Source organism: Macrotis lagotis, chromosome 2 (genome assembly GCF_037893015.1).
Source record: "Macrotis lagotis isolate mMagLag1 chromosome 2, bilby.v1.9.chrom.fasta, whole genome shotgun sequence".
Classification (NCBI taxonomy): domain Eukaryota; kingdom Metazoa; phylum Chordata; class Mammalia; order Peramelemorphia; family Peramelidae; genus Macrotis; species Macrotis lagotis.
In genome coordinates, this window is record NC_133659.1 from 68,092,657 (window position 1) to 68,117,248 (window position 24,592).

General features: G+C 37.8%; 1 protein-coding gene across 1 annotated transcript in view; it reads left to right on the forward strand.

Annotated features, from left to right (window-relative positions):
• The window catches only part of TNN (tenascin N), an 89,719-nt gene that overhangs the window by 20,457 nt on the left and 44,670 nt on the right, over nt 1-24,592 (forward strand). The window contains exons 5-9 of the mRNA XM_074222092.1: nt 5,409-5,594; nt 6,538-6,627; nt 18,310-18,573; nt 20,504-20,767; nt 22,404-22,667. Of these exons, the coding sequence (XP_074078193.1) occupies nt 5,409-5,594; nt 6,538-6,627; nt 18,310-18,573; nt 20,504-20,767; nt 22,404-22,667 (1,068 nt within the window). The remainder of the gene's footprint in view (nt 1-5,408; nt 5,595-6,537; nt 6,628-18,309; nt 18,574-20,503; nt 20,768-22,403; nt 22,668-24,592) is intronic.

The following is a 24,592-nucleotide window of genomic DNA, read 5'->3' on the forward strand; positions in this document are numbered from 1 at the left end:
AATGTATCAACAAGCATTTATTAAGGACCTACTGTGTGATGAGCCCTTTAGTGAGTGCTGAGAATACAAAAGAAAAAAGATGGAATAGTTCCTGCCCTCATAGAGTTTACATTCTATTAGGGAGGAATATATATATATATATATATATATATATATATATATATATATATTATATATATATCCACACATATTATACACATTATATGTATTACATGTATATAAAATTTACAAAATTAACAAGAGAAGAACATTAGTGATTAGAAAGAAGAGAAAAGACCTCATGTTGAACAGAGTCCTGAAGGAAGCTGGGGATCTCAAGAAGTTGAGGAGAGGAAGGACTATTCCTGCCATGGAGGGATAGTTTGTGCAGAGTCAAGGAGATAGGAGGTCGGATGTCATTTGAGAGGAACACCAAAAAAAGTCTCAGTTAGACTATAGAATGCTTGAGGGGAGCAATTTCTAATAAAAAGACTTGGAGAGGTAGGTTAGAACCAAGTTTTAAAGGACTTGAAGATGCTGAACAATATAGTCCATTCTATAATGGAAAGAACCCAGTCTGGACAGGCAGAGGACCTGGGTTCAGACCCTGACTCTTAAGCTTATTCCTTGTGTGACCTTGAGGTCAAGTCACTTGACCTCCATTTCTACATCTGCAAGCAGAAGGATTTGGATTATGTGACCTCTTAGGTCCCTTCCAACTTTATCACTTTGGAGGTTTTGAGGAGAATGGACTGAATAGGGCACTGAAGACTTGAGGAAGGAAGCTCAAATTGGAGGCTAATTTAACATTATTTATTATAATAATGATAGCTAGCAAATAGAGAGCCTGTCTCATTTGATTCTTGCAACAGCCCTTTGAGGCCAGTTTTTATTATACCCATTTTTACAGATGAGGAAACTGAGAGTGAGGAAGGTTAATCACTTAACCTGGAAGTAAGTCAAGATAAAGAGAGAAACTATTATTATGTCTCCCTTTCAAACAGCTAAAAGATAATGAAGTATTAGTTTAAGAATGATTAAAGACTTTCTTAAAACTATCCAGTTGATATCTTTGGTTTCAAGCAGAGTAGGTGGCATTTTAAACTAATGAGTAGCAATCTATTTCTGAAAGATATTTAGAGGAAGAAGGTTTAAATAATCTTCCTTTCTCCAAAAAACTCATAAAATCCCTAACCATGAAGTTTATTTCTCTCCTGATTCAAGTTAAACCTATTTTCCCCTGGTTTTGTCCTCAGGGAGAGCTTGGCCTGAGATTCACTTTCTCTAAAATATTTTTGAGTGTGATTATTAAGTTTCTGTTATTCTATTTGAAAAAGCATCGCACTTTCTTCAAACTTATCCTTTTTTAATCACTTTTTTTTATTAGTCTTCCCTGGAATCATCTTGTTTTTTCCCCTTAGGTCAAATCTCCAAGGGAAAATTTCTATTTAAAGTTATTCGCATCTTTTGTTTTTTTTATCACCTTAATCTCTAAATATATCCTTCCTTCTAACCTCACAAGGCAAATTATCCTTTGTAATAAAGAATAACAACAAAAGAGGAAAAAACAGTTTTTCAACAGTCAGTGATTCTGACAGTATTTGCCATATTCTAAACCAACCTACTCCTACCTCTGCAAAGAAGAGAAGAGGTTTTATTTTCCCCTTATCCCCCCTCTGCATTTTTATCTCTTTCTTCCCTCTCCTTCAGCCCCAATTTTGTTGAATAGCCAAGTCTTGCCCATCTAGTGTCCATCTCCTTTCCACTCTCTCAGTTGCCATCCATGTTCAGGTCTTCATTATCTTTAGCCTGGGCGATTGTAATCACTTCCTAATTGCTCTTCAGCCTTCAATCTTCCCTCCCTTCAATCCAGTCTCCAGTGGAGGAAGAGGAAAATTCAAGAGATGTGGAGGTAGTCAATAGGCCTTGGTAACTGATTGGTGGTAGATAATCTTTACTCACCAGATGATCGCTCACCAGGGATATTAAAATAGGAATCCCTTTTGTGTTTGGGTTGGATTCAATCCTTTCCAATTCTTAAATACTGTGATTCTATTTATGACAGGTGAGGAGAGGTCAGGACAAAGGTTTAATGGACATTATACCATTGTAGTGAATTAGGTAAGGGAATTAATGCAACGATTGAAGACAAAAGGACTAAGGACAGATTATAGGGAAACCATTCACTTTATATATATTTTTTAGATTTTTTCCCAAGGCAAATGGGGTTAAGTGACTTGCCCAAGGCCACACAGCTAGGTCATTATTAAGTGTCTGAGACCGGATTTGAACCCAGGTACTCCTGACTCAAGGGCTGGTGCTTTATCCACTGCACCACCTAGCCGCCCCGAAACATTCACTTTAAACAGAGAGGTGGAGGAGGGGAGGTTAGAAGGACAGAAGAGTCTGGAGAATGTGGAGTCTCTGAAATCAGAGGAGGCAGTATGGAGCTAGAGAGGGAGATCAACAGTTTCCAAAGCTCTAGAGAAATAAAGAAGAAGGAGGATTTAAAAAATGCCACTGATTTTGATAATTAGAAGATCATTAGATCAAAGGATGACTGAATTGAATGCTGAAAGAGACCTACTCTTGGGTTCAGTTCATGATTCCTGAGCCTTGGGGGAACTGTGTGACCTTCACTAGATGCAGCAAGGAAGTGTGTAAGACAGAAAGAGATGAACTGTCTCAGTTGCCAGTTTTAAGATCATATCCTTTTTTCTGGTATGTTCCCTCCCATATACTCCCACAACTCATCAAACGAGGAAGGGCTTCATGTTAGGAAATCTGGACGTGCTCAACTAAACTCCCTTAGGGATGCTCCTATGTTGTTAAGGCTTTAGAAAGGAGCAAATCGAGACCCAGAAAGGTTATTTGCTTATTGTCACACAGGTGATATGAACTGGTTTGGAAATATTTACAGTTGGTGGAAGCAGAAACTAGGTTACAAAGGTTTAAGAAACGGGTAATGAGGATTTGGGGTTGGATGCAACTTTGTCAAGAAATTTAGCAGTAGAAAGGAAGGGAGCAGAACCAAGAGATCATTGAACACATTAGCAACAACCTTATGAGTTGATCAACTTTGATGAATGCAGCATTTCTGAGCTATTCAGAATGCTGGGATAACTCTGGGAGACCTATTATAGACAATATCATTCACATCCAGACGAAGAAAACCAAACCAAACCGATCCAAAAAACCCCCCAAACAAACTATAGAATCTATTGAACATGATGTTCGCTTTTTAAAAATTTCTTTTATGTTTTTCCTTCCTGTCCTACAGTTTTCTTTCTTTTCTCTATGTCCTAATTCCTCATACAGAAAATGATTAATTTGTGAACATGTTAAACACAAATGAACCTGTACAATGTTCGCCACTGAGAGGAGGGTAGGGAAGGGAGGGTGGAAAAAATTATGTAACATAAATATGTATGTGGATGAATGTTGAAAGCTTCCATAACATGTAATTGGAAAAATGAAATAAAATATCAATAAGAAAAAAAGAAGTAAAGAGGAAGAAAAGAGTTGGGACCATAGCTTGTTGGAATAGAAGACTATAGAGAAGACTTTTAAAATTCTGGTGAGATGAGTGTATTTGTAGAGAGATGGGAAGGGCTGAGTGGAGAAGAAATGAAAGACAACTAGGGAATATTTTTGGAAGAGGCAGAATGGAATGAGATAGGGAAAGAAGGGAGATAGAGGGAATAGGGAATCATGCTGAGAAATGCTTAGGAATAGAGTTGGGGAAACTGAGGGAGTTCATGTGAAGTTTTTAATCTTCTTAGTAAAGGACTAAATCATCTGTTTTGTGTTGGGCTGTATTTGTGAGGGAAGGAAAATAATTGTCACAGTGTCTATGGGGCATGAAATGAGTTGATAGGTAGAGGACTGAAGGATGGTTGAGCCACAGTGAGAAGCCAATTGAAGTTATATAGCATGGGTTTATAGAGGATGAAATCAGCTCAATTTTATGACTTCCTCTAGTGACACTCAGCTTTCCTAGAAGAGGAGAAATTTGATTGAATAATCCCTAGCAAGGGACAGGGTAAGGAATTAAAGGTCAGAATGAGGGTGAAAAGCAAATTTAATGTTTATCAGAGTGTGAGAGAATAGGAAATTGTGGAATTTGAAATATTCTAAGTCTGGGAGACCAGACATAGTTACAAGAGTGGTAAGGTTTAAGATTTGACTCTATATTTTTGCACAAACCCTTGAGAAACCTTTATAGTAAAGGTTTGAGAAGAGGACAAGGAATAAGGATTGCATGCAATCCTATATGCCTAGAATACATCTGTTCTTTTGTTGTTGTAATTGTGACTTTTGTGGCCCCGTTTGGGATGTTTTTGGCAAAGACACTGGAATGGTTTGCCTTTTCCTTGTTCAGCTAGTTTTACAGATGATGAAACCAAGGCAAACAGAGTGAAGGGACTTGCCCAGGATCACACTGTTTGTAAGTGTCTGAGGTCAGATTTGAACTCAGGAAGCTAAGTCTTCCTGACGCCAGGCCTGGCGCTCTCTTCATGGTGCCACTAACTGGCTCACATTTCCTCTTTGATTCTCTCATCTGGGGGATTTATGTTGTATATATTTGTATATTTGATTTCTCCTGGTAGAATATAAGCTCCTTAGGGCACATGTTATTTCACTTTTATCTTTGCATTCCTGAAATCCTGTACAAGTCTAGCATCCAGACTTTAAAAATGCTTATTGATTGATTGATTAGAATGACTGAAGTAGAATAGAAAAGGACAATTGGAAAAACTGAGGAAACGTGTGTTCAGGTTGCTATAGAAGTAATCAATAGGAAATGTCCTAGACTTCCCCAGGCTAATTCCTAAACTTCTTTATCAAGGTATTTGGACCTCATGGTCTTATATATAGGACCTCCTATATATAGTCTGTTCTCTAAGAACAGAGACAGAGACAAATATATAAATGCAAGGAAATCTGGCTACTGTGTCCAAATACTTTGTAACAGTCTTTGTCCTTTTTCTTTTTTTTTTTATAAATATTTTATTTGTTTTCTAATTACATACAACTTTTTTTGCAAGGTTTTGTGTTTTACAATTTTTCTTCCTCCTGCCCTTCCCTTCCCTCCCCCTCCTGCCAACAGAAGGCAATCTGATATAGATAGCCCTTGTTTCCTGATCATGGGCCTTAGGAGGCTGCCTGGCATAATGGGCATGGTGAGAGGTGCGGGTTTCAAGGCAAAGCTCTTGGGGTAAGGGAATAGGAATGGAGGTGATGAGGGAGAAAGGGAGAACAGGAAATTCCTCTCTTCAATTATCTTCAAGGTCTCTGTTTCAAGATTCTCAGAGTAGAGGTGTTCATCACTTCACATGTAAAACTGGGTGGGGGGAGACCTGGTTGCTTGCATCTTGTCATTTTTTTCTTTTTTCTTTTTTTCCTCCTTTCCTCTACTTCTACCTTAGACATGTCTGTGATTGGCACTGCTTGGGTGACTGAAGAGACGGAGTCCTCTCTGGATGTGGAGTGGGAGAATCCACCAGTGGAGGTTGATTATTACAAACTCAGGTATGGCACCTTAGAAGGACAGGAGATGGAGGAAGTGACTGTACCCAAGAGCAATGACCCCAAGAGCAGATATGACATAACAGGTAAGAAAAGTTTAAATTGCTGATGGATCTTTAACTCAGTCTGGAGTAGGGTGGGCTGATGCCCAGTGAAAAGGCTGAAGGAATTATGGAAGAAGAGGGAATGGTTGAAGTTTACTTCTAGGAAATCGATTTCTCAGTAACCCAGGAGCCAAATAGAAAGTTCCAGATCCACTTGAACCTCATCTCTGATTTTCTTAGCCATGATAAAGTTTTTGACCAAGCTAGAACCTCTGGATTTCAGATCTGGCCCCAAAATTCTCTCTCCTATCTTCCTACTTGGGAGGTTTCAGCAGGCAATATGGTCTGAGATGATTTATTCCTGGCTCTGATGCTTATGCCTGAAAATGGATCTGACTGTTAGCAAGGATTCCTTTCTCGTGTGTGTGTGTGTGTGTGTGTGTGTGTGTGTGTGTGTGTGTATTATTAATCTCCTGAGTCTGACTTTCCACCCCCAAAATTGCTGGGGCAGCTGAGCTGTCCAGTGGCTGAATAGCCTTTAAAAGTCTTGGACTGATTGTTGTGCTAAGAGGGGAAGACCCTTTCATAAAGAGTGTTTTTCAGCTACTAGAAAGTCACTTGTGACCACAGATCAAATCAGGAAGCAAGCATTAGTCCCTATTGGTTTTCTTTCCCACAAATGGAGAAAATCTAATCAGTTTTATTGTGTCAGCAAAGAGGCCTTATCCCTCTGACTGCACATCTGCTGAATGGCAGGCCACTAAATAAAGGAATTCTTTATAAGCCAGTGCTGATTGCATTAGGATCAGCTCTTAAAGTGACTTTTAGATGTGTTCTCTAAGGAGGAAGATGGTATCTCATTTGTTCCTCATCCAAAGGACACCTGGACAACCTCTGGGATGTTTGACACTTTAGGAATACTATTACACTGAATGAAGGGTTGTCAGGAATCCATAATGTTGTTGTTCTATGGCTTCCTTTCTAGGTTTACAGCCTGGGACTGAGTACAAGATCACTGTGATACCCATGAAAAGTGGGCTGGAAGGCAAACCAATTTCCCTGAATGGCAAGACTGGTATGGGCCCCTTGGAAAGTGTTCTCAGATTTTAATTCTACCTCTCTTCATGATGTTTCTTTTGGTTGTTTTCCCTTCTTTCTAGATAAAAATTCTGGGTCCCAGAAGAGGTAAGAAAGAATAAGTTTTTGGATAAATGCATTCCCTTATTGGAAAGGCATCTATGTGGCAGGGTTTTAATGAAAAATTTCATGGTCGTAGCAATCTCCTCTCAATGCTGGGTGTCTTGGAGGAAAAAGTTCTTTCTGATAACTTGGCTGCTTATTTTGACCCATTAATCATTTTTAAGATCTTTATCATGAATGACCTGCATTTGTGTCTACATGATAATCATAAATATTGTGTATAAGTGGGAGAATAGGTATAGAAGTTTGAAGCTGAAATTTTCTCAGTCAGTTTTAGTTTGGACTTGAGATTTTCTTTACCTGTACTTTTGGTATATCTCTTTTGATAACTTTGTGCATCAGCCCCTCAATATCTTCACAGTTGTACTGTATCCATCTGATTTTCTGTACATATATTTAGTTCTATCCCAGTGAGTTTCGCCTTTTTGCTGTTTGTGACATTTCTATGTATTATCATACTTCATCCAGGGCCATCTCCAATCATCCTGATGTATATCTGGCCACTGGACCCAAAGGCCCTAGAGGAGAAAGAGAGGCTGGCAACTTTGCATGGCCCTTCCTCACTTAAATCCAATTCACTTGCAGGTCATGCCATCACCCCCCGATCAGAGACCTCTTCAAGAACAAAGGACAAACAACAATGACAGTCATTTCTATCTCTGTTATTGACACATTTGGGACTGTGATGTTAGAATACAAATGTGATCACACTGCCCTTGATTGTGAAATCAATTTATTAGAATGATCTCTATACTTTCCATTTTTTTCTTTTATTTTGTCCTCCATCTGTTTTTTATCTTTAATGTCCCTGGGATTCCTTTGTTTTGTTGGATGTCTTGTCAAGTTTTCTTTAAGCTGGTTTTATTCTCCACTGCTTCCTTCTCTTGCTTTATAAGTTTATCCACCTACAGTTGACTCAGATTCCTAATACAGAAATTGATAGCAGGGAGGAGAGAGAAGAAAAATGAAGCCACACACTACAAAAGCTGCCAGGGTTTTTAATCTTGTTTATCCATTAACCAAAGTAACCAAAGTTTCATAGTTGAGAATTGCATTACACATTTCATGTCAAGTGGGAAAATATGAAAAGCCTCATGAAAGTTGGAACAAATTACCATTGACATTACTTTTATCATTATCATCATTGTTATTAGAAAGAAATAAACATTTTTTACTTGGGCTATAGAGCTATTAGATTGAGATGAGTCTCTGTAGCAAGATACAAAGAAAAAAACACAATTTCCTCAACAGGAACCTTCCTCTAAGAAAACTCTTGTTTAGTTCTGATTAGTTTTTACCCTTACGATAGCTAATTTTGACTGGTCAGAGTAGAAAATTCAGTACCTACAACATCTGCTCCTTTGCTGTATGCCTGATACATATGGCATTTTAAAAGGGCCAGTAGTAAAGAATGATTTTTTTTTCCTGTTTCATATTTTTGTTTGTTTAAGAGGAAAAGTGAATACAAGGTCAAATATGGATAGGAGTTTGGCTAATGAGCCATTTTAATGAGTTAGTAAGTTGTTTGTACTTTACCTATAACCTTTCCCAGTCCATTTTGATATTTCCATGGGTCTATAATTTTTTTTTTTGGCAAAGTAATGGGATTAAGTGATTTGCCCAAGGTCACACAGCTAGGTGATTATTAAGTGTCTGAGGCCAGATTTGACCTCAGGTCCTCCTGACTCCAGGGCCAGTGCTCTATCCATTGTGCTGCTTAACTGCCTCCTATGGGTCTAAAATCTGATTGACATGGTCATACTTCCTTTACCAGTGCTGAACTCATCTTCTATAATTCCTGTCCACATCAAATCATGGAAAATCCAGTGAATATACTTTTCCTTGATTTATTGAATACCTGTGTAATACTCAGGTTGCCTACCTATTGTACCCTGCTTTCACTCTATAACCAGTGGAAAATATAAGATATAATATCTCTCTTTTTCAGTTACACATGTCTTGAATGATGCCTTTTATGCCACATTTATGTGGAAGTCATCTCTCCTACATTCTGTAGACTATTTACTCCTTTATTCATTCCAGATTAATCTTCTGCAAACAGTACTGTCATCATATTCTATCAACCTGTCATTTCCCACTCCCCTGACTTCATTCAGAGTTCTTATAATCTGACCCCCACCATGCCTTTCCAAACTTATTTGCCATTTCTTCCTAACACAGTCAGGAGGTCTTTTCAAGACCTTAGACATGACTTGTTCATTCTTGACTCTATTTTTCTTCAATTTGTTCCCTTGACCTGGAAAGCTTCCTTTTCCCAATACTATCTATCCTACAAAGCCTTGCTCATGTTATATTTACTCCATAAACCCACAGTGATTGGAATTCCCAGGACATTAGCTCCATATTGTCTTTTGTTTTTATTTCACTTTTCAAGTTCTATTTTTGCAACGAAATTGCAAGTCGAGGGTCCATATCTTATTCATCTTTGTACTTCCTCTATTGCCTAGTGAAATGCTGAGCTTCACTATTGCCTCTTAGGGAAGTAGGAGGGGCTTCCCTAATATTTGTTCAGTTGACTCACAAAACTAGAGGGAGCTAGATCTCAAGTGCATGGCAAAGATAATTGGATTCAAAACAAACTGGGATTACATTTTTCATTTGATTAATAAAAATAAAAAGATGAAAATGAATTCAAGAAGAAAATCACAAATTCAGTAGAATCATTAATTAATATTAATCCAATTAATTTTTCTTAATATGAACTCAGTTTTCTATAAAATTTTAATACCCCCCCTTGTCCTCAAAGGAGGAGGTAAAAATTCATTGGAATTCAAGAGTCGCATATGCAAATTTCAATGTGCTTTAAACATGACTTATTCATTGACTCTATTTTTTCTCACATTCAGAGAGCAAATGATCCAATTCAGATATTTTTCTTTTTGAATTAAAGAAAAATTATGAAAGGGAAGGATGTGATCGACAGTTGACACTCATTAGAAGACAATATAGCATCTGTCTACAGAAAAAATGACACCAAGACTCAGAACCAGGCCAGTCCTCAAAGCAGGAAAGTAAAAAAGCAGACCAATATTCTGGTTGATGAAATTTCTCCCTTAGAATCTTAGATATCAATTCTTAGTAATTGATATAATTTCTTTGAATTTTTCTTGAGGATTCTCACATACAGACCATTCATGTTTATATGATCTCTGACTGAAACCCCTCACAAAACTACCACCATCTATTTGAAAGAAGCTGCCATTTTGAGTTCCTCAAAGCTGAAATATTATAGGAAAAAAAATCAGACCAAGACCACATTTTTTTTTCTTTTTAAACTTTTGGAATCTTTAAACATTTTCTTAGGAATATACAATGATGTCATAGCTCCTCCACTGGCAGATGAGAAACTATAATTCAATCTTAATCTCTTAATATATGTTAGAGACACTACATTGGTTCTCACAAGCTTGCCCTGGCTCCATCGGCAACTTAGATAGTATTGACTGCTCTGGTTTTGGTTAGACTTTAGAATACTTTAATCAGACCATATCGACTCAGATTCAGTTTCAGGCAGATATTCCCCCTAAGATTCATAAACATATGCCTAAATTTTCCAATGACTTAGTACATGGAACTATGTGAATTATTGATTCACTTAATGTGAATTAATGAATCCACTGTCCCAGGGACTTATTTGTGTTATAGCCGGATTTCAAATCTTTATCCTTTCTTATATTTTCATGTAGAGAAGGAGGATGATAATGATTTTGACATTACATTTGTCCTATTCCATTTCTAACATAAAAGTGGATCATATTTCCTTATTTGGATGAGTCTGTGATTAGATGACATTATTCTTTCTTCTTGGTCTTCTAGAGAGTCTGCAATAAAAATGCACTTTTATTGTTGACCCTTCCCTGCTATTCAAGTAGGATCTACCTTATTCAAGAATGGATAGAGAGAAAAGTAGTTAACCTTTGGTTCTTATTTGTGACCTCCATAGGTCAGGGAGTGCAACTTTTCAGGGTACTTAACAAGCTTTTATTTATTCATTGGCAAGGCCTAAGGAGTATCTTTTAAAAAGACTCTCTTTTACAATCCAAACATTTCAGAGAAGACATTATACTTTTGGCCTTATTAGTTAATATCTTAATAACACTTAATTACTAACTTGAATTTTTAGTTTCAATATTACTTAATTCCTTAAATCAAGGAATCATTAATATAGCCATAGGTACATAAAAGGCTAAATGGTGACTTGGAGGGACACCAAAAAGAAAGTCTTATTTAGAACCTGTCCTAGCCATTTCCTATGTTCTCTTTTGCTATAGTTTGCCAAACCTTGGTTTAGGCTGAAGTAGAAGTAGAATTTGGGCAGTTAGGTGGTACCAGTGGGTAGAATGTTAGACTGGAATCAATAAGACTTATCTTCATGAATTCACATCCTGACTCAGATACTTTCTGTGTGATTCTGGACAAGTCACTTAACCCTGTTTGTCTCAGTTTCTTCATCTGTGAAATGAGCTGGAGAAGGAAATAGCAAACCACTCTAGTTATCTTTGGCAGGAAAGCCCCAAATGAGGTCATAAAGCATTGGATACAATTGAAAAAATGACAATTGAAAACTGTAAACTCTCATATATTAAAAAGGACAGTAAGATTAGGGGAAAAATTATAAAACTCAAAATAAATAAAATCTATTAAAAAAGGATATAGGGGCTTATCATACCCTCAAAGAAAGAATCCCTTATAGCTAATGAAATTCATTTGGGTTCAAAAAGAACACTATATAAGTATAGGATGGTGAACAACTTGACTAGACATTATTGCTAGATAGTGGAAATAGTAAGGCAAGGTGTTAGTGGGCTAGAATTTCAACATGATTCGATAGTGATATGACAACTAAAATGCCCTAAACTATTATCTTAGTCTACATTAAGAACAGCACAGATAGAGTCCACATAGAGAAATGATGCTTGAGATATGTTTTGCCCTGGTCAGACCAGAGATAAATTATTGTGTTTAGTTCTATGGAGGATTTAGGAAAGGCAGTGATAAACTGAGGTATGTACAAAAGGGTTTCTATGATAGTGAGAGAACTAAAGACTGACATATAATTAGCATTTCCATGATGTTTTAAGATTTGCAAATATCTTTACAAATATGATCTGACTTTATCCTTACAACAGCCCTGGGAGTTAGGAACATTTTACAGATGAGGAAACTGAGACTGGGAGATATTATATGAGTTGCCTAGGATCACACAACTGGTAAATATATGAGGTCAGATTTGGACTGAGGTGATGACATTTCCAGGTGAAGGAACTGGGACTATTTAGTGCAGAGAAATAAATGAAAACTTGAGAGTGAAGGAAGGTAGAAGGAATAGGAAGAGACCATGATAGCAGTTTTTCAATTATCTTGAGGTCTGTTAAATGGAGGAGGGATTCAACTTGTCTTACTTGGCTTCAGCCAGCAAAAGTAATGACAAGAGGTGAAGAAATTCTAAAAAGGCAGATTGAGGTTCCATGTAAGAGGACCACCTTGTTACTATTCATGTGACCCTAGGAGCATTGTGGTAGGGGGCTTCAATCCAAAAGTCACTCACGTTGCTTCCTTAAGTCTATAGGAGGGCAATGTTAATGTTTTATTTTATAGCAAGAGAGAGGATCAGATGATTTATGTTGCCAGGTAGATGTTCCCAGATGCTCTCCACCTCAACATTGGATATCAGGGCCCCCCCATCTCTTATTTGTATAAGCTAAAGCTCCCAAAAGATTGCAGTATCTCCTTTGAAAAATCAGAGTACCTTTCTATCCTAGAAGGTCAGTTTCAGAATTAGCTGGGGGGTGATAAGGAATATTGCTCAAACCATTTAAAAATATGGAATTTATGACTTTAGAGCCCCCCAATCTAAACCTGCGCAGGGAGTTGATGTAGTAGATAGGACACTGAGCGTGAAGTCCAGAAGACTCATTTCCCTGAGTTTAATTCTGACCTCAGACACATAGTAACTGTGTGACCCTGAGCAAGTCACTTTATGTTTTGCCTTGATTTTCTTATCTTTAAATGACCTGGAGAAGGAAATGGCAAACTGCTCTAGTATCTTTCCCAAGAAAATCTCAAATGTGATCATGAAAAGTCAGGCACAACTGAATTGACTGAACAACAATACTCTAAACTTGGACTCCTGCCTATGGTTATAAGATCCTTCATTCATGGGACTTGGATACTTAACATCTCTTGGTCACACATTAATAAACATAGGGAAAACAAAACAAAACAAAAAATGTTGTATTCCTAGCTAGAGCTGTCTACCTCCAGTCGTCTCACAAAAAATTCTCCTTGGTGCCCTCCCAATCCTATACAGGTGTGAATGAAGAGTCTGAATTTCATGAATCTACAGACCAGGGAAAGGGGAAGATGTGTATACAGAACCTCAGTGCCTGGTATTATACTAAGGGAATACAGGAAAAAAATGTTGAAAGAGAAAATAGTTCTCTCTACTACGTTCATCAACTAACAGACTTCTCAGCAATACATTGCAAAAAACATTTCATTAAGCAATCAAGAAATTTTATTACTGATACTCAACTACAAAGGACATTATTTTTTTATTCAGCAAATTAAGATTTAACTAAGTATAACTTTAAAAATAGCCAAACAACTTAAAAATACATATTTTTCAAAGGGTAACTTCTAATCAAACTTTTGTCTGAAAAGCAACAATCTTTTCAGACTTATTTTCTTGGCTAAAAAAATTCCCTTTTTCAAATAGGCCCTTCTCTCCAAATCCCACACTTTGACATTAAATGCTGATATCAGAGTTTAAAGACTGGTGACTAGAGACAAATCCTTTAAAATGAAAAAAAGATAACTTTTTTTGCTTTTGTTGCTTATTAACAAGAGGTTGGTCTGGCTCATACCAACCAGAGCCCTAGAAGGGTCATGCATCACAACAAAGGGTCAAGGGGAATGAAGGTAGGGAAGAAGTATCTATTGAATTAGCTATAGCTGACAGAAGTCTCTGGGCAAGACAAGGTTTCCTAGTAGTAGGAACCTCAAAGCTGACTTAATTTTCATTTCTCTATTAGAATTTAGAGCATTTCTTTCATAAGACTGTTGATAGTTTGTATTTCTTTCTTTGAAAACTTTCTTTTCATTGACCATTTATTTATTAGGGGATATGCCCAATGGACTTTCTTTTGTCATTGTGAGGATACCAATGGAGGACAAATACTGTCTAGCAATAATTCCTTTTTCTCTCATCTTCTTTCTTATTCATATATTTCTTTTACTCCCCTTTATAATTTCCTCTTCATAATGTGCTGCTGTCTACTCAGAGCTGCCATTGTCTTCTGGTGGTGCATCCATTTTAAATTCTTCCATGTCTCACATCTGTACAATGGTAGAATTTATTGGCATTATAAAGACGAGCCTTTGTTTCAAGGAGAGGTTTGGGGTTCATTAAAAGAAAAATCTAACCTGGTTCTGCCCCTGTTCAATTTTGGGCCCAGCTTATTATTAATTATCGTCAATGACTACCCCCAATCACCAACAGATAATAACAATGATACAACTAATCCTGATTAATACTGTGCTTTATGTGTGCTTATATCTTTCATGCCACAATCAAATCAATACAATATTCTATGGAGAGTTTACTCTCTCTAGAGAGAGAGAGAGAGAGAGTAGCTAATTACTCACTACAACAAATAGGTATTTATTTGGGGATGTAAAATGATAGACATTATTATGGTGAAGATTCAAAGCCTATGGTAAATAGTAACAAAAAAGATCTGAGCACAGTTTTTTTCAGCCCTACCTAGAGATAACAAATGCTTTATTATAGCTCTGCCTGAATGTGTAATAACAAAGCAATGCTCAAGACACTATAGAGATGCTGCTACTTCAGATTCACAGTCAGGTTGAAGGGGGGCCTATAAGTAGACCAACTCTACATATAATTAAAAAAATATCAATTGGCAACTCAGAGTATAAAGCTGTTACTGAATTCAGTTACCATGGTGGCCCAGGTGTCACAAGGCACATCAGTAAATGATTAGCCGGAGGGTGAGATCAAGAAACTTAGGATTTCTTTCATCTGACGTTTGGTCAGAGAAACCTAACACTGAATCCCCTGCAGACCTTTACTAATCACAGTGCTGCCCTAGTTTGCTCTGGGGAGCTATGATTTGGGTTTGTATTTTTTGCCTTTGGGTTTGATGGAGCAATTATTCTTAGGATCCATACTTTACATTGAGTGATAAGAATAAGTAAAAAGATAGTCCTTGGGGGGAGCCAGCTTGCAAACATCCAAGCTATCTTCCTAATTTCTTCCTATTTGTTGGACTAGGAGAATGGATGATGAAAACAAAGTTGATGTGACATAGGCTATTTGGGCAGTTCTTGTATAAGAGGAGGAGTTGACACAGGCAGGCATTTTCTGTTTTTCAATGAAACATAAATAAAGCAGTGATGGAACAGTCTTGACAATTTCCTTGGGGTCAGAATTTAAATTTTCACCCTATGAATTACTATTCTTTGAGTTGAAGTTAGGAAATAAGTAGAAAACAGGTAGCCCAGGATAAGGCAAGTAGCTGATATAATGAAACATAACAAATCTATGGGGGAAAAGTTAATAGTTTGGGGATCACAGGAAATAGATAGATGGTAGCATTCCCAATGGTTACCCGCACAACCTGAAACTATAAATTGGACCCTTCTTTAGACTGCTTTCCCAGATTCAAGATACTCTTCTGTGTTTACTTTTTGATAAATGAAATAATTAGCTCAAAGTAAAGATATGATTGAAATGGCATAATAAGAAAAGTAATTTAAAAAAAAAACCTATCCTCATAAACCTGACACTCTCCCAAATGGACATACAGTCAACAGAAAGAATTTACAGGTGGAAAAGAACATTAATAGGAACTCATGGGCCAAGGGCAACTTTCCTCTTCAGAGATACTCCCCCCAACTCCAGTATCTTTATGTAATAGCCTCAGACTCCTCCTTATGGCTTATGATGTGTCCGCTAGACCCTTGAAGCATATGTCTTCAATGCTCCATGGTCACTATTATCTCCATGTTTGGGCTCAGCTGAAACCTTGATAGCTGAACCACTGCTATACAGAAAGAAACAAGACTATGTTTTCCTTTACTTCCATATTTATTTCCTAGCGACTCAACACAAGAAACTATTTTTCTCCTTAAATCCTTAATATTCCAAGATTAACTCCTACAATTCGTCATCACCATAAGAAAAAGGTGAAAGATAAATTATGGACTGAGCATGTTAACTCAGGTCTTCTTGCCTGTGGGCATATGCTACTTGGCATTACAGTTGGCAATGGGTAGACTTAGTCTAATCTTTTACTATGAGAACCTTGGCATATATTCCTTTGTAATGTCACAAGTCTTTCTTAACTTATCTGTTATTTAAATTCAGATTTTTTAATAATTTAGATTTCCTTCCAGGCAAGTCACTTAAATAGGCAATTCTGTAAGAATATAAGTTTCAGGGAAAGTGATGACCTGTTTTGGTAGAGTTTTGCACCAAGGAGTCCCATATGCTAGTGAAACTGCATGTCTAGCCCTGTCCCTATATTCCTTAGAGAAGTAGGTTGTCTTCCTCTATTAAATCTAAAGGTTGATCCCATGTGTCTGAGCCTTTGGGTTTTTTCTTCTAGACTGATCAGAGGCAGATTCCCAGTTAGATCTGTGGTTTTGAATGGTAGGAGGCTATCTCTTTAATGTGTGGAGGAGGTCAGAATAGAAGGATATTGGGGAGGTCTGTCTAACAGCTCCTGCAGCTGTTACTCATCTCTGACTTGGCCAGGAATCCATAGCTACTCAAAGAGTATTCAGCATTTGAATCTGGAATGGAAAATTTGCTTAATCATACCCACAGCTTTTTGATATCACGTTGGATGGTTTTAAAGTTGCTGAGCTTGCCTCTTCTGGCAATGATCTTCCTCCTTGAAGATTCTATCATGGAAATACCCTAAATTATCCACCTTTCCACATCTATTTATTGGCCAGATAATTCTTATTTCTGGGTATTGGGAAGTGGAAGTATTGCCAAGTGAAGATAGATCTTTTCAGTAGCCTACAGTAGCTTCAACTTTAGATTAGAGAGAAGAGGAAAGAAAAGGGAAAAGGGGGTATGCTTTCTTTTTCATTCATTTCAACTTAAGTGGATTTGCCCTTCTTTCTTTTCAACCCTTTCACTCTGTGGATGGACCCCTGAAACATGCAGGAAGCTTCCCTGTGAATTATAATTGTTCCTGTAGCCATGGGGAGGTGATATAGGTCTTGGAATGGAATGTTCTGATTTGGTCAAACACCTCCATCATATGGGTGTGGTTCACTGTTCAAGATTGTGCATATTAAGAAAAGATTTGAGACTTAGAGGAAACCCTGATCTCTCTTCCTATTCTCAGCATTCTTGAGTCTGTTCTAAATGTTCTTATTTATCCCCCCCAACTTCTTTTGATTTAAATATCTCACCCAAAGCACAGGGTCTGTGCCTATTGCCCCTTAGCTCCAGGACTGAAGGTGAGAGGCACAGAAAGAGGTTACTCTGGTGGAAGGCTGATTACAAGAACCCCTCATTTGTTGGAGTGAAGGAGCTTTCATGGAGCTGTACATGCACTCTGACCTCCTCTGTTCTCTGACCCCTTGTTGGAAAATACATACCTTCTTGATATGACCTAGAAAATCTCCAAACAGGAGTTCCCTGGAGAGAAATCCCTTACTCTCCCCCCCACCCAACCCCTACCCCATTCTAGAGAAACTACTAGAACAGAATCTCTTAAATGAAGAGCTATTTCTCCTCTGCAACTCATAACTCACAAGGTGGGCAGTTCTAGTCACCAGAAATCTTTGACACAAACCTAGTCATCAAAATCAGCTATAAGAAGTGACTGAGAATCATCTCAGCAAGGCACATTTTTGATGCTCAGCTAAGATCAGAGAACTTTTCCTTCAGGGAAGGGTTGGAGCATATGTGGTATTCCCACCCCAGCAAATCAAAGAGTTCCCTTGATCATCTCTGATAGGCATTATAAAAACTTTTGGAGACACCTTCCTTCTGAATGGAGTTGTGGAGGCTTCACTGAATGTAGCCACAGATATTTTGGAGGTTTCCTTTGGAGGTTCCCCCAGAAGTTTCCTGGGGTTCCCTATCATAGTATGTGCAGTCATTGCAGCACTTTTTTTTTTTAGTTCATTTGGCTCCCTATAAGAGGCCCATTTAGATGCTGCTTTAAAATTTGCAGAATTCTCCATGTGTTTCTCATTTGACTCTTATAACAACACATCAAGTTAGTTATTATTATTATTATCCTCATTTTTCAGATGAAGAAGTTGAGGTAGAGAGAGGATACGTGATTGGCCCAATATCACATAGCTGCTAGATACCTTATGGAAGGAATTAAACAAATGGCAGATAAGGAAAGCATACAAAGGACTCCTATAAGTTTGCAAATAAGGGCAGAGATGGCAAGACAAGGAATATTTTTGTTCTAGATCCTCACCCACAACCTAAAATATGTCTCTAGTGCTAACTTTCCTCATTATTTTTTTTTGAAAGGAATTGATAGTCCCACCAATGTGGTGACTGATCGAGTCACAGAGGACACAGCTACTGTCTCTTGGGATCCTGTCCAGGCCCCCATCGATAGGTATGTGGTGCGCTACACCTCTGCTGAAGGGGAGATCAAGTCGACACCGGTGGGGAAGGATAAGAGCAGCACCGTTCTGACTGGTTTGAATCCAGGCATGGAATATACAGTCCATGTGTGGGCTGAGAAGGGGAACCAGGAGAGTAAGAAAGCCAACACCAAGGCCTTAACAGGTAACCACGAATCATAGCTGAAATGGATAGGGCTGCTTTAAGCTTTGCAAGGTGCTTTCATGGTCCTTATTTCATTCGATCCTCACAAGAATCCTATGAAGAACAGGCATTATTGAGAGCCACTTTACAGATGAGGAAACTGAGACTTGGCAAGGTTAAGTTATATGCTTGTGGTAACATAGTTTTGGAAATGATACTGAATCCTATGGCTCAAGATTTCATGTTTAGAGAACTATATTACACTGACTCTCAAAAGGAGAGAAAGGAAAAGGAAAACTGAGAAACTCCCTCAGGGAGAAAGCTGATTTTGCATCAGGAGATTGGTGCCCAGTTTTGACAGCTGGGGTGTCAAAATATTCAAAGAAACAAACGTGACTACTTTTCATAATTGAATTTTGCATTTTTATGCTCAAATAAGCTTTAGCACATATGTGGATTTTCCCCTTCAACCCCCCATATTATAGGTCACATTTAATTGGGTTGTAAGTTCATTCAGTGTTTTCCTAAAATTAACTGACAATTTCTAATTTTCATTTCTGGACATGAGAGCTTGAAATGTTTAACTGACAAAAGAGTCAAAAGCTTATCTTGGTTTGCAGTGACTGGTAGGTATTGAGCATAAAATGAAGGCCCTTATTTCAGAGAATAATGTACTAAATATGCCTTTAATTTTCATAAATCTTACATCCTTCCTATAGACAGTTAGTCAAGTATGAGGCCCCCCGCCCCAGACACCACAGGACTTCACTCTGGAGCAGCAATGTAATTATCTTCACCCTAGTTGGTGCTATCTGTTAACCAGGGTAGCCCGCTAAGGCAGACCACCCAAGTTTCCAAAGATAAAAAGAAATGGTCTTATTGACAGGTGGTTGTTGAAAACAGGTTTATTTGTAGTTAATGTACTTCTTTCTGCTACAATTTACAACATAAATTGTAAGTTCAATGTTAGATTTTGAATAGGAATTGGTAGTAGGCATGAGAAACACTATTACTAGTGCTATGTGGCTACCATGTAGGCAGAACTCACCCTACAAAGTGGTCTTTTAAGATCGACTGGTCTAGTTCTTTCTTTTGATGGATGTTTCTTTTTATGCTCTGGGGTTCTATCCAAGGCTCTTTTCAAGTGTTATCTCTTGCAAGAGACCTTTCTGATCTCCTGCTTGTTTGTGGCTCTCCCTCTCCAGATATTTGATCAAAATTATCTTCATATTTCCTGGCAATAAATAGTTTACCTATTGTCCTAATCTAGGCAAATAAATTTTGTAGAGGTTTATCACCCATTGGTTAGCCAAGAGATAATTTTTTGTTTGTTTGTTTTAGCCACTAAGATTTGTGTGCTAAGGTCTGGAGGGTTTGCCATTTGTTACTGGTGGCAGGATTACCCATTATGAGTCATGAAATTAAGATGTCTTTGAAGTTCAAAGAACAGGAACTAAAATAATATATTACATAAAAGTAAGGAGCAGAGGAAACTGGGAATTGACTGAAACTTTTTAAGAAAACAATTTGAGGACAAAGTTGTACCAATTAAAATGGAATGTTGACTTTATCTAAAAGACCTACTTCTGATTATGGGCTATTAACTCCCACTTGGAATTTCAGACCACTGGGTTAAGGCTTAAACCACCACAGCTCTTGACCTGTAATTAAGGGAAATATATCCTGAGTTTTTCTGGCATCGTCCTTGTTTTATGAAAAGAAAGTACTTTTAATGAGTTTTTTTTGGAAAAAAACAACAACACATGTCCTGGTTTTTATGAGACTATCTTTTGTCTGGTCACAAGTTTGGATATTAGGTTGAGAAAATGCAGTCACTGTATAGTTAATTGGACTCAGATTTTTTTGGCCAGGTAATCCTTATTTGTGTATATACACTTGTCTTTCAGAATTAGAATGATTAAACTTCTCTTCCCATATTTTTACCTTAAAGAACTTGACAGCCCAACCAATTTGGTTACTGAACGAGTAACTGAGGATACAGCCACCATCTCCTGGGATCCAGTTCAGGCCGTCATAGACAGGTACCTGGTGCGTTACACCTCTGCCGATGGAGAGACCAAGGAAATGCCAGTGGAGAAAGACAAGACTACCACTCTACTGACCAACTTGAGGCCAGGCATGGATTATAATGTCTATGTCTGGGCTGAAAAAGGGAACCAAGAGAGCAAGAAAGCCAACACCAAAGCCCCAACAGGTAACAGAAGGAAATGTTACCATTGCAAGCTCACATTAGAAAACAGTTTTATTGTTCATGATGAGCTTAAAAAAAAAACTGTAGCTAATGAGTATTATTATCCTAATTTAAAAATAAACAAACTGAGGCTAAAAGGTGAAATAATCTGTTAAAGTAGCAGTACCCCGCCATGTATTCTATGTGCAAATCCAATGGTTTTTTCATTATATTTTGTTGTCAATGGGAGCAAATACTTCTTGCCCCCACCATTTTCTTGTTCATAGGTAGCCACCTGGTGGCCTATTTTAAGATTATTGATGTCTGGTATCTGATTGCAAGTTGGAATAATTTACTATTTTAAAAATGTTAAAAATCTGAGAAAAAAACAAGATGGCAGCATGGGTCACGAACCACCCACAACCATTATGTTCAAATGACCTCTAAGTCTATTTATATGAATAGATGACATTTTATATTAATATTTCCTCTTTAGGAGACTTGTTAAACTTTCACTAAGTTCTGCTAATTGAGATACTGATATACCATTTCTAGGATCTTTACAAAAAGAAAGCAATGATCTCTGAAAAACAATCCTCCATAAAAACCAATCAATTAGTCAATTAATAATTCTTTATTAAGTACCTATTATGTGCCAAACTCTAACCTTACACACTTACTGTGTGACCTCGAACTGGAGAAGGATGTGAAAAACCACTCTAGTATCTTTGGCAAGGAAACCCCCAAAGGAGTCACAAAGAGTTGGACACCATATACTATACTAGGTCCTGGGTTTATAAATGAATGAAGTAATCTCTCTTCTCAAGGAGCTTACATTCTAATGGGGAGACCTTATGAGCAGATGTATAATAAATATAAGGAAAATAAATACAGATGAATACAAGGTAGTTAAATATAAAGTAGTTTGATAGGGAGAACAGTAGTAGTAGGTTGAGGGGTCGGTTAAAGAAAATCTTCATTATATAATTCTGGTAGTATTCTGTTTGCCTCAGCTTTCTCATATATAAAATGGGATAATGAGAACATCTACCTCCTGGGGTTGTTGTGAGGATCAAATGACTTATAATAATTGTAAAGCCTAGTGCTTAGTAGAAACTAGTTATTTTTATCTTGAAGAAAAAGAAAAATTTCTTGAGGTAAAGGTAAGAAGGGAGTATATTTCAGATATGGAGATGGGAGTCAGGAGGAGTCATGGATGATGTGTGACTAGATTGCAGGATGTGAGAGGGAGAATAATGTCCAAAGAGATTGAACACACAGATTGCAGCTAGATTATGATGGTCTTTAAATAAGAAATATGCTCCCTGATGGTTATGGGAGAGATCAATTTAACCAGTGGTTTTACTGAATGAAAAGGTTACACCAGAGAAACTGCTCTGCCCATGATTTGAGGATCTATAAATCCAGCAAGTACTCATCGGTACCATTAGCTCCCTTCCCCACTCCAAGCCTTGAAAGTAGTGACATTTTTGACTAAGTGATGTATTGATGGTAAGGTCTCTTCCAACTCTCATATCCAATGATTTCTAAATCCTATAGTTCTGAAAGTTTGCCATCTCTATGCTATAAGGATGACTTTGGTGGCAATAGATAATTTGGTGTCACTGCTTATCCTTCTCCAAATATTTTTTTCTTAAAGAAATTGATGACCCCAAGAACCTGATAACTGATCGGGTGACAGAGCATACAGCCACTATATCCTGGGACCCAGTTCAGGCCGTCATAGATAAGTACATGGTACGCTACACCTCAGCTGATGGAGAGACCAAGGAGATACCAGTGGGAAAGGACAAGACCACCACCATTCTGACAGGCCTGAGGCCAGGCATGGATTACACTGTTCATGTCTGGGCTGTGAAGGGAGACCGAGAGAGCAAGAAAGCCAACACTCAAGCCCCAACAGGTAACCAGAAGTAACAATACCATTATAAGTAATAGTTCACTTATATTAACTTTATAGTTCAGAGTGCTTTCTTAATAAAAGTCTTGTGAGATAGTATGCTTGTATTATTATCTTTGCATTATAGAAGAGGTAATTAAGGTGCAGAGAGATTAAGTAATTTTCTAAGGACCTAACTGGTAAGTAGATATCTAGTGATTTCAGTTGTAGCTAGGTTGAGCTCTGGAACTGCAAACAGTAAGATTTGAATTCAAATACTGTCTCAGACACTTAATAAACCATGTGACCCTGGACATCCCATTTGTAAAATGGTGATAATAACATCTATTTCCCCTGGTTGTTGTGGGGACAAAATGAGATATTATTCATAAAGTGATTTGTAATTCTTAAAATACCATATAAAGGCTAACTATTATTATTTATTATTTTTGTTGCTATTAACCTATGTTCTCTGATTCCAAATTCATCAGTCTTCCTACTACTCTATGAGGCCAAGAGAGAAAAACATAAACTGGTTTATTTATTTGGAAATATCTAAATGATGTTAAATTGAAAGATTGTTGCTGTCTTGGAAGACTTACTAATGGCATGGCCATGTGATGTAGGGTAGAAAGGCTGGTGCTAGATCTTGTTAGAACAAGTTCCTGATCTCTTCCTACTGAGGGGGGGTCCAGTTCTAGACTATCAGGAACCATATTTATTAAGGAAGTAGGTTAGCTTCTAAGGGAGGCTTTTTTTTTTAGGTTTTTGCAAGGCAGTGGGGTTAAGTGGCTTGTCTAAGGCCACACAGCTAGGTGATTATTAAGTGTCTGAGGCTGGATTTGAACTCAGGTACTCCTGACTCCAGGGCCAGTGCTCTATCCACTGCGCCACCTAGCCACCCAGGGAGGCTCTTCTAGACTTCAGTTTCTTGTTACCACCATCCAGAACCCCAGGGAAAAAAATCATCTAAAACTTATGTATGACTTCTGTCTAGGGACTGCCTAGAAAGATACTCAATTTCCTACTTATATCAGCTATAGGACAGCTATTTATTTCTCCTACCACAACAGAAATCCTTAGTACACTAAAGATATTTAAGTATGTATTGGCAAAGACTTTAAGATGAAACTGTTATTATAATTGGCTGTTTTACTTGCCTGACAGATTGGTACTTAAAATATCAAAACATGAAACACTTTGAGGGATCCTCCTACCAACAATGAGTCTCTCCTGGAACCTCCAATTTGAGGACCTGCCGAAGCCAGCCAAACTTACTCCTTCACTCCCACACTGGCTTTGCTCCTGATTTCCTGGACTTCCCTATGCTATCTTGTTTTCATTTCCCTTTTATATGTTGTCATTCCTCCATTGGAATGTATACTCTTTGAAGGCAGGGACTGTCTTTCTTTTTTTGCTTGTATTTCTCACGCTTAGAGTGATATCAATACGGTAGATGCTTAAAAATGTTTGCCAACAATCCTAGAAAAGTCATTTCATTCCCAAGTTGACTCTGTAGTGAACTACTCCTTCAAGGTCCATATTTCTAGTGAGACAGGGCTCCTTCTCCTGGCTGCAGTCCCCTTCTTTCAGGAGTGAAGTGTTGAATCTATAGGGAGCACCTCCTGTTACTATTCATCTGAACTTCTTAATGATGGCAAGTCCACAAGGTATCCACCAGGGCTGGAAATGTCTATCTCAGGATTGCTGTGCTCAGAGAAACAAAAACTAAACCAGAATTCATTAGAGATAGCTAGAGGGTCTCAGGCTTCCCTAGAAAATGCATGTTTGTGTTGCCAATGTATGAAAAAAGCACTAGACAACTTAGCTTTAAAGTCTAGTTCTGCAAATTACTCCCCATATCACCATGGGGAAGTCATTTAACTTCTCAGGTCCTCATTTTCCTCCACTGCAAAATGAGAAATTAATGTTAGAGGCTCTAGAAGGTA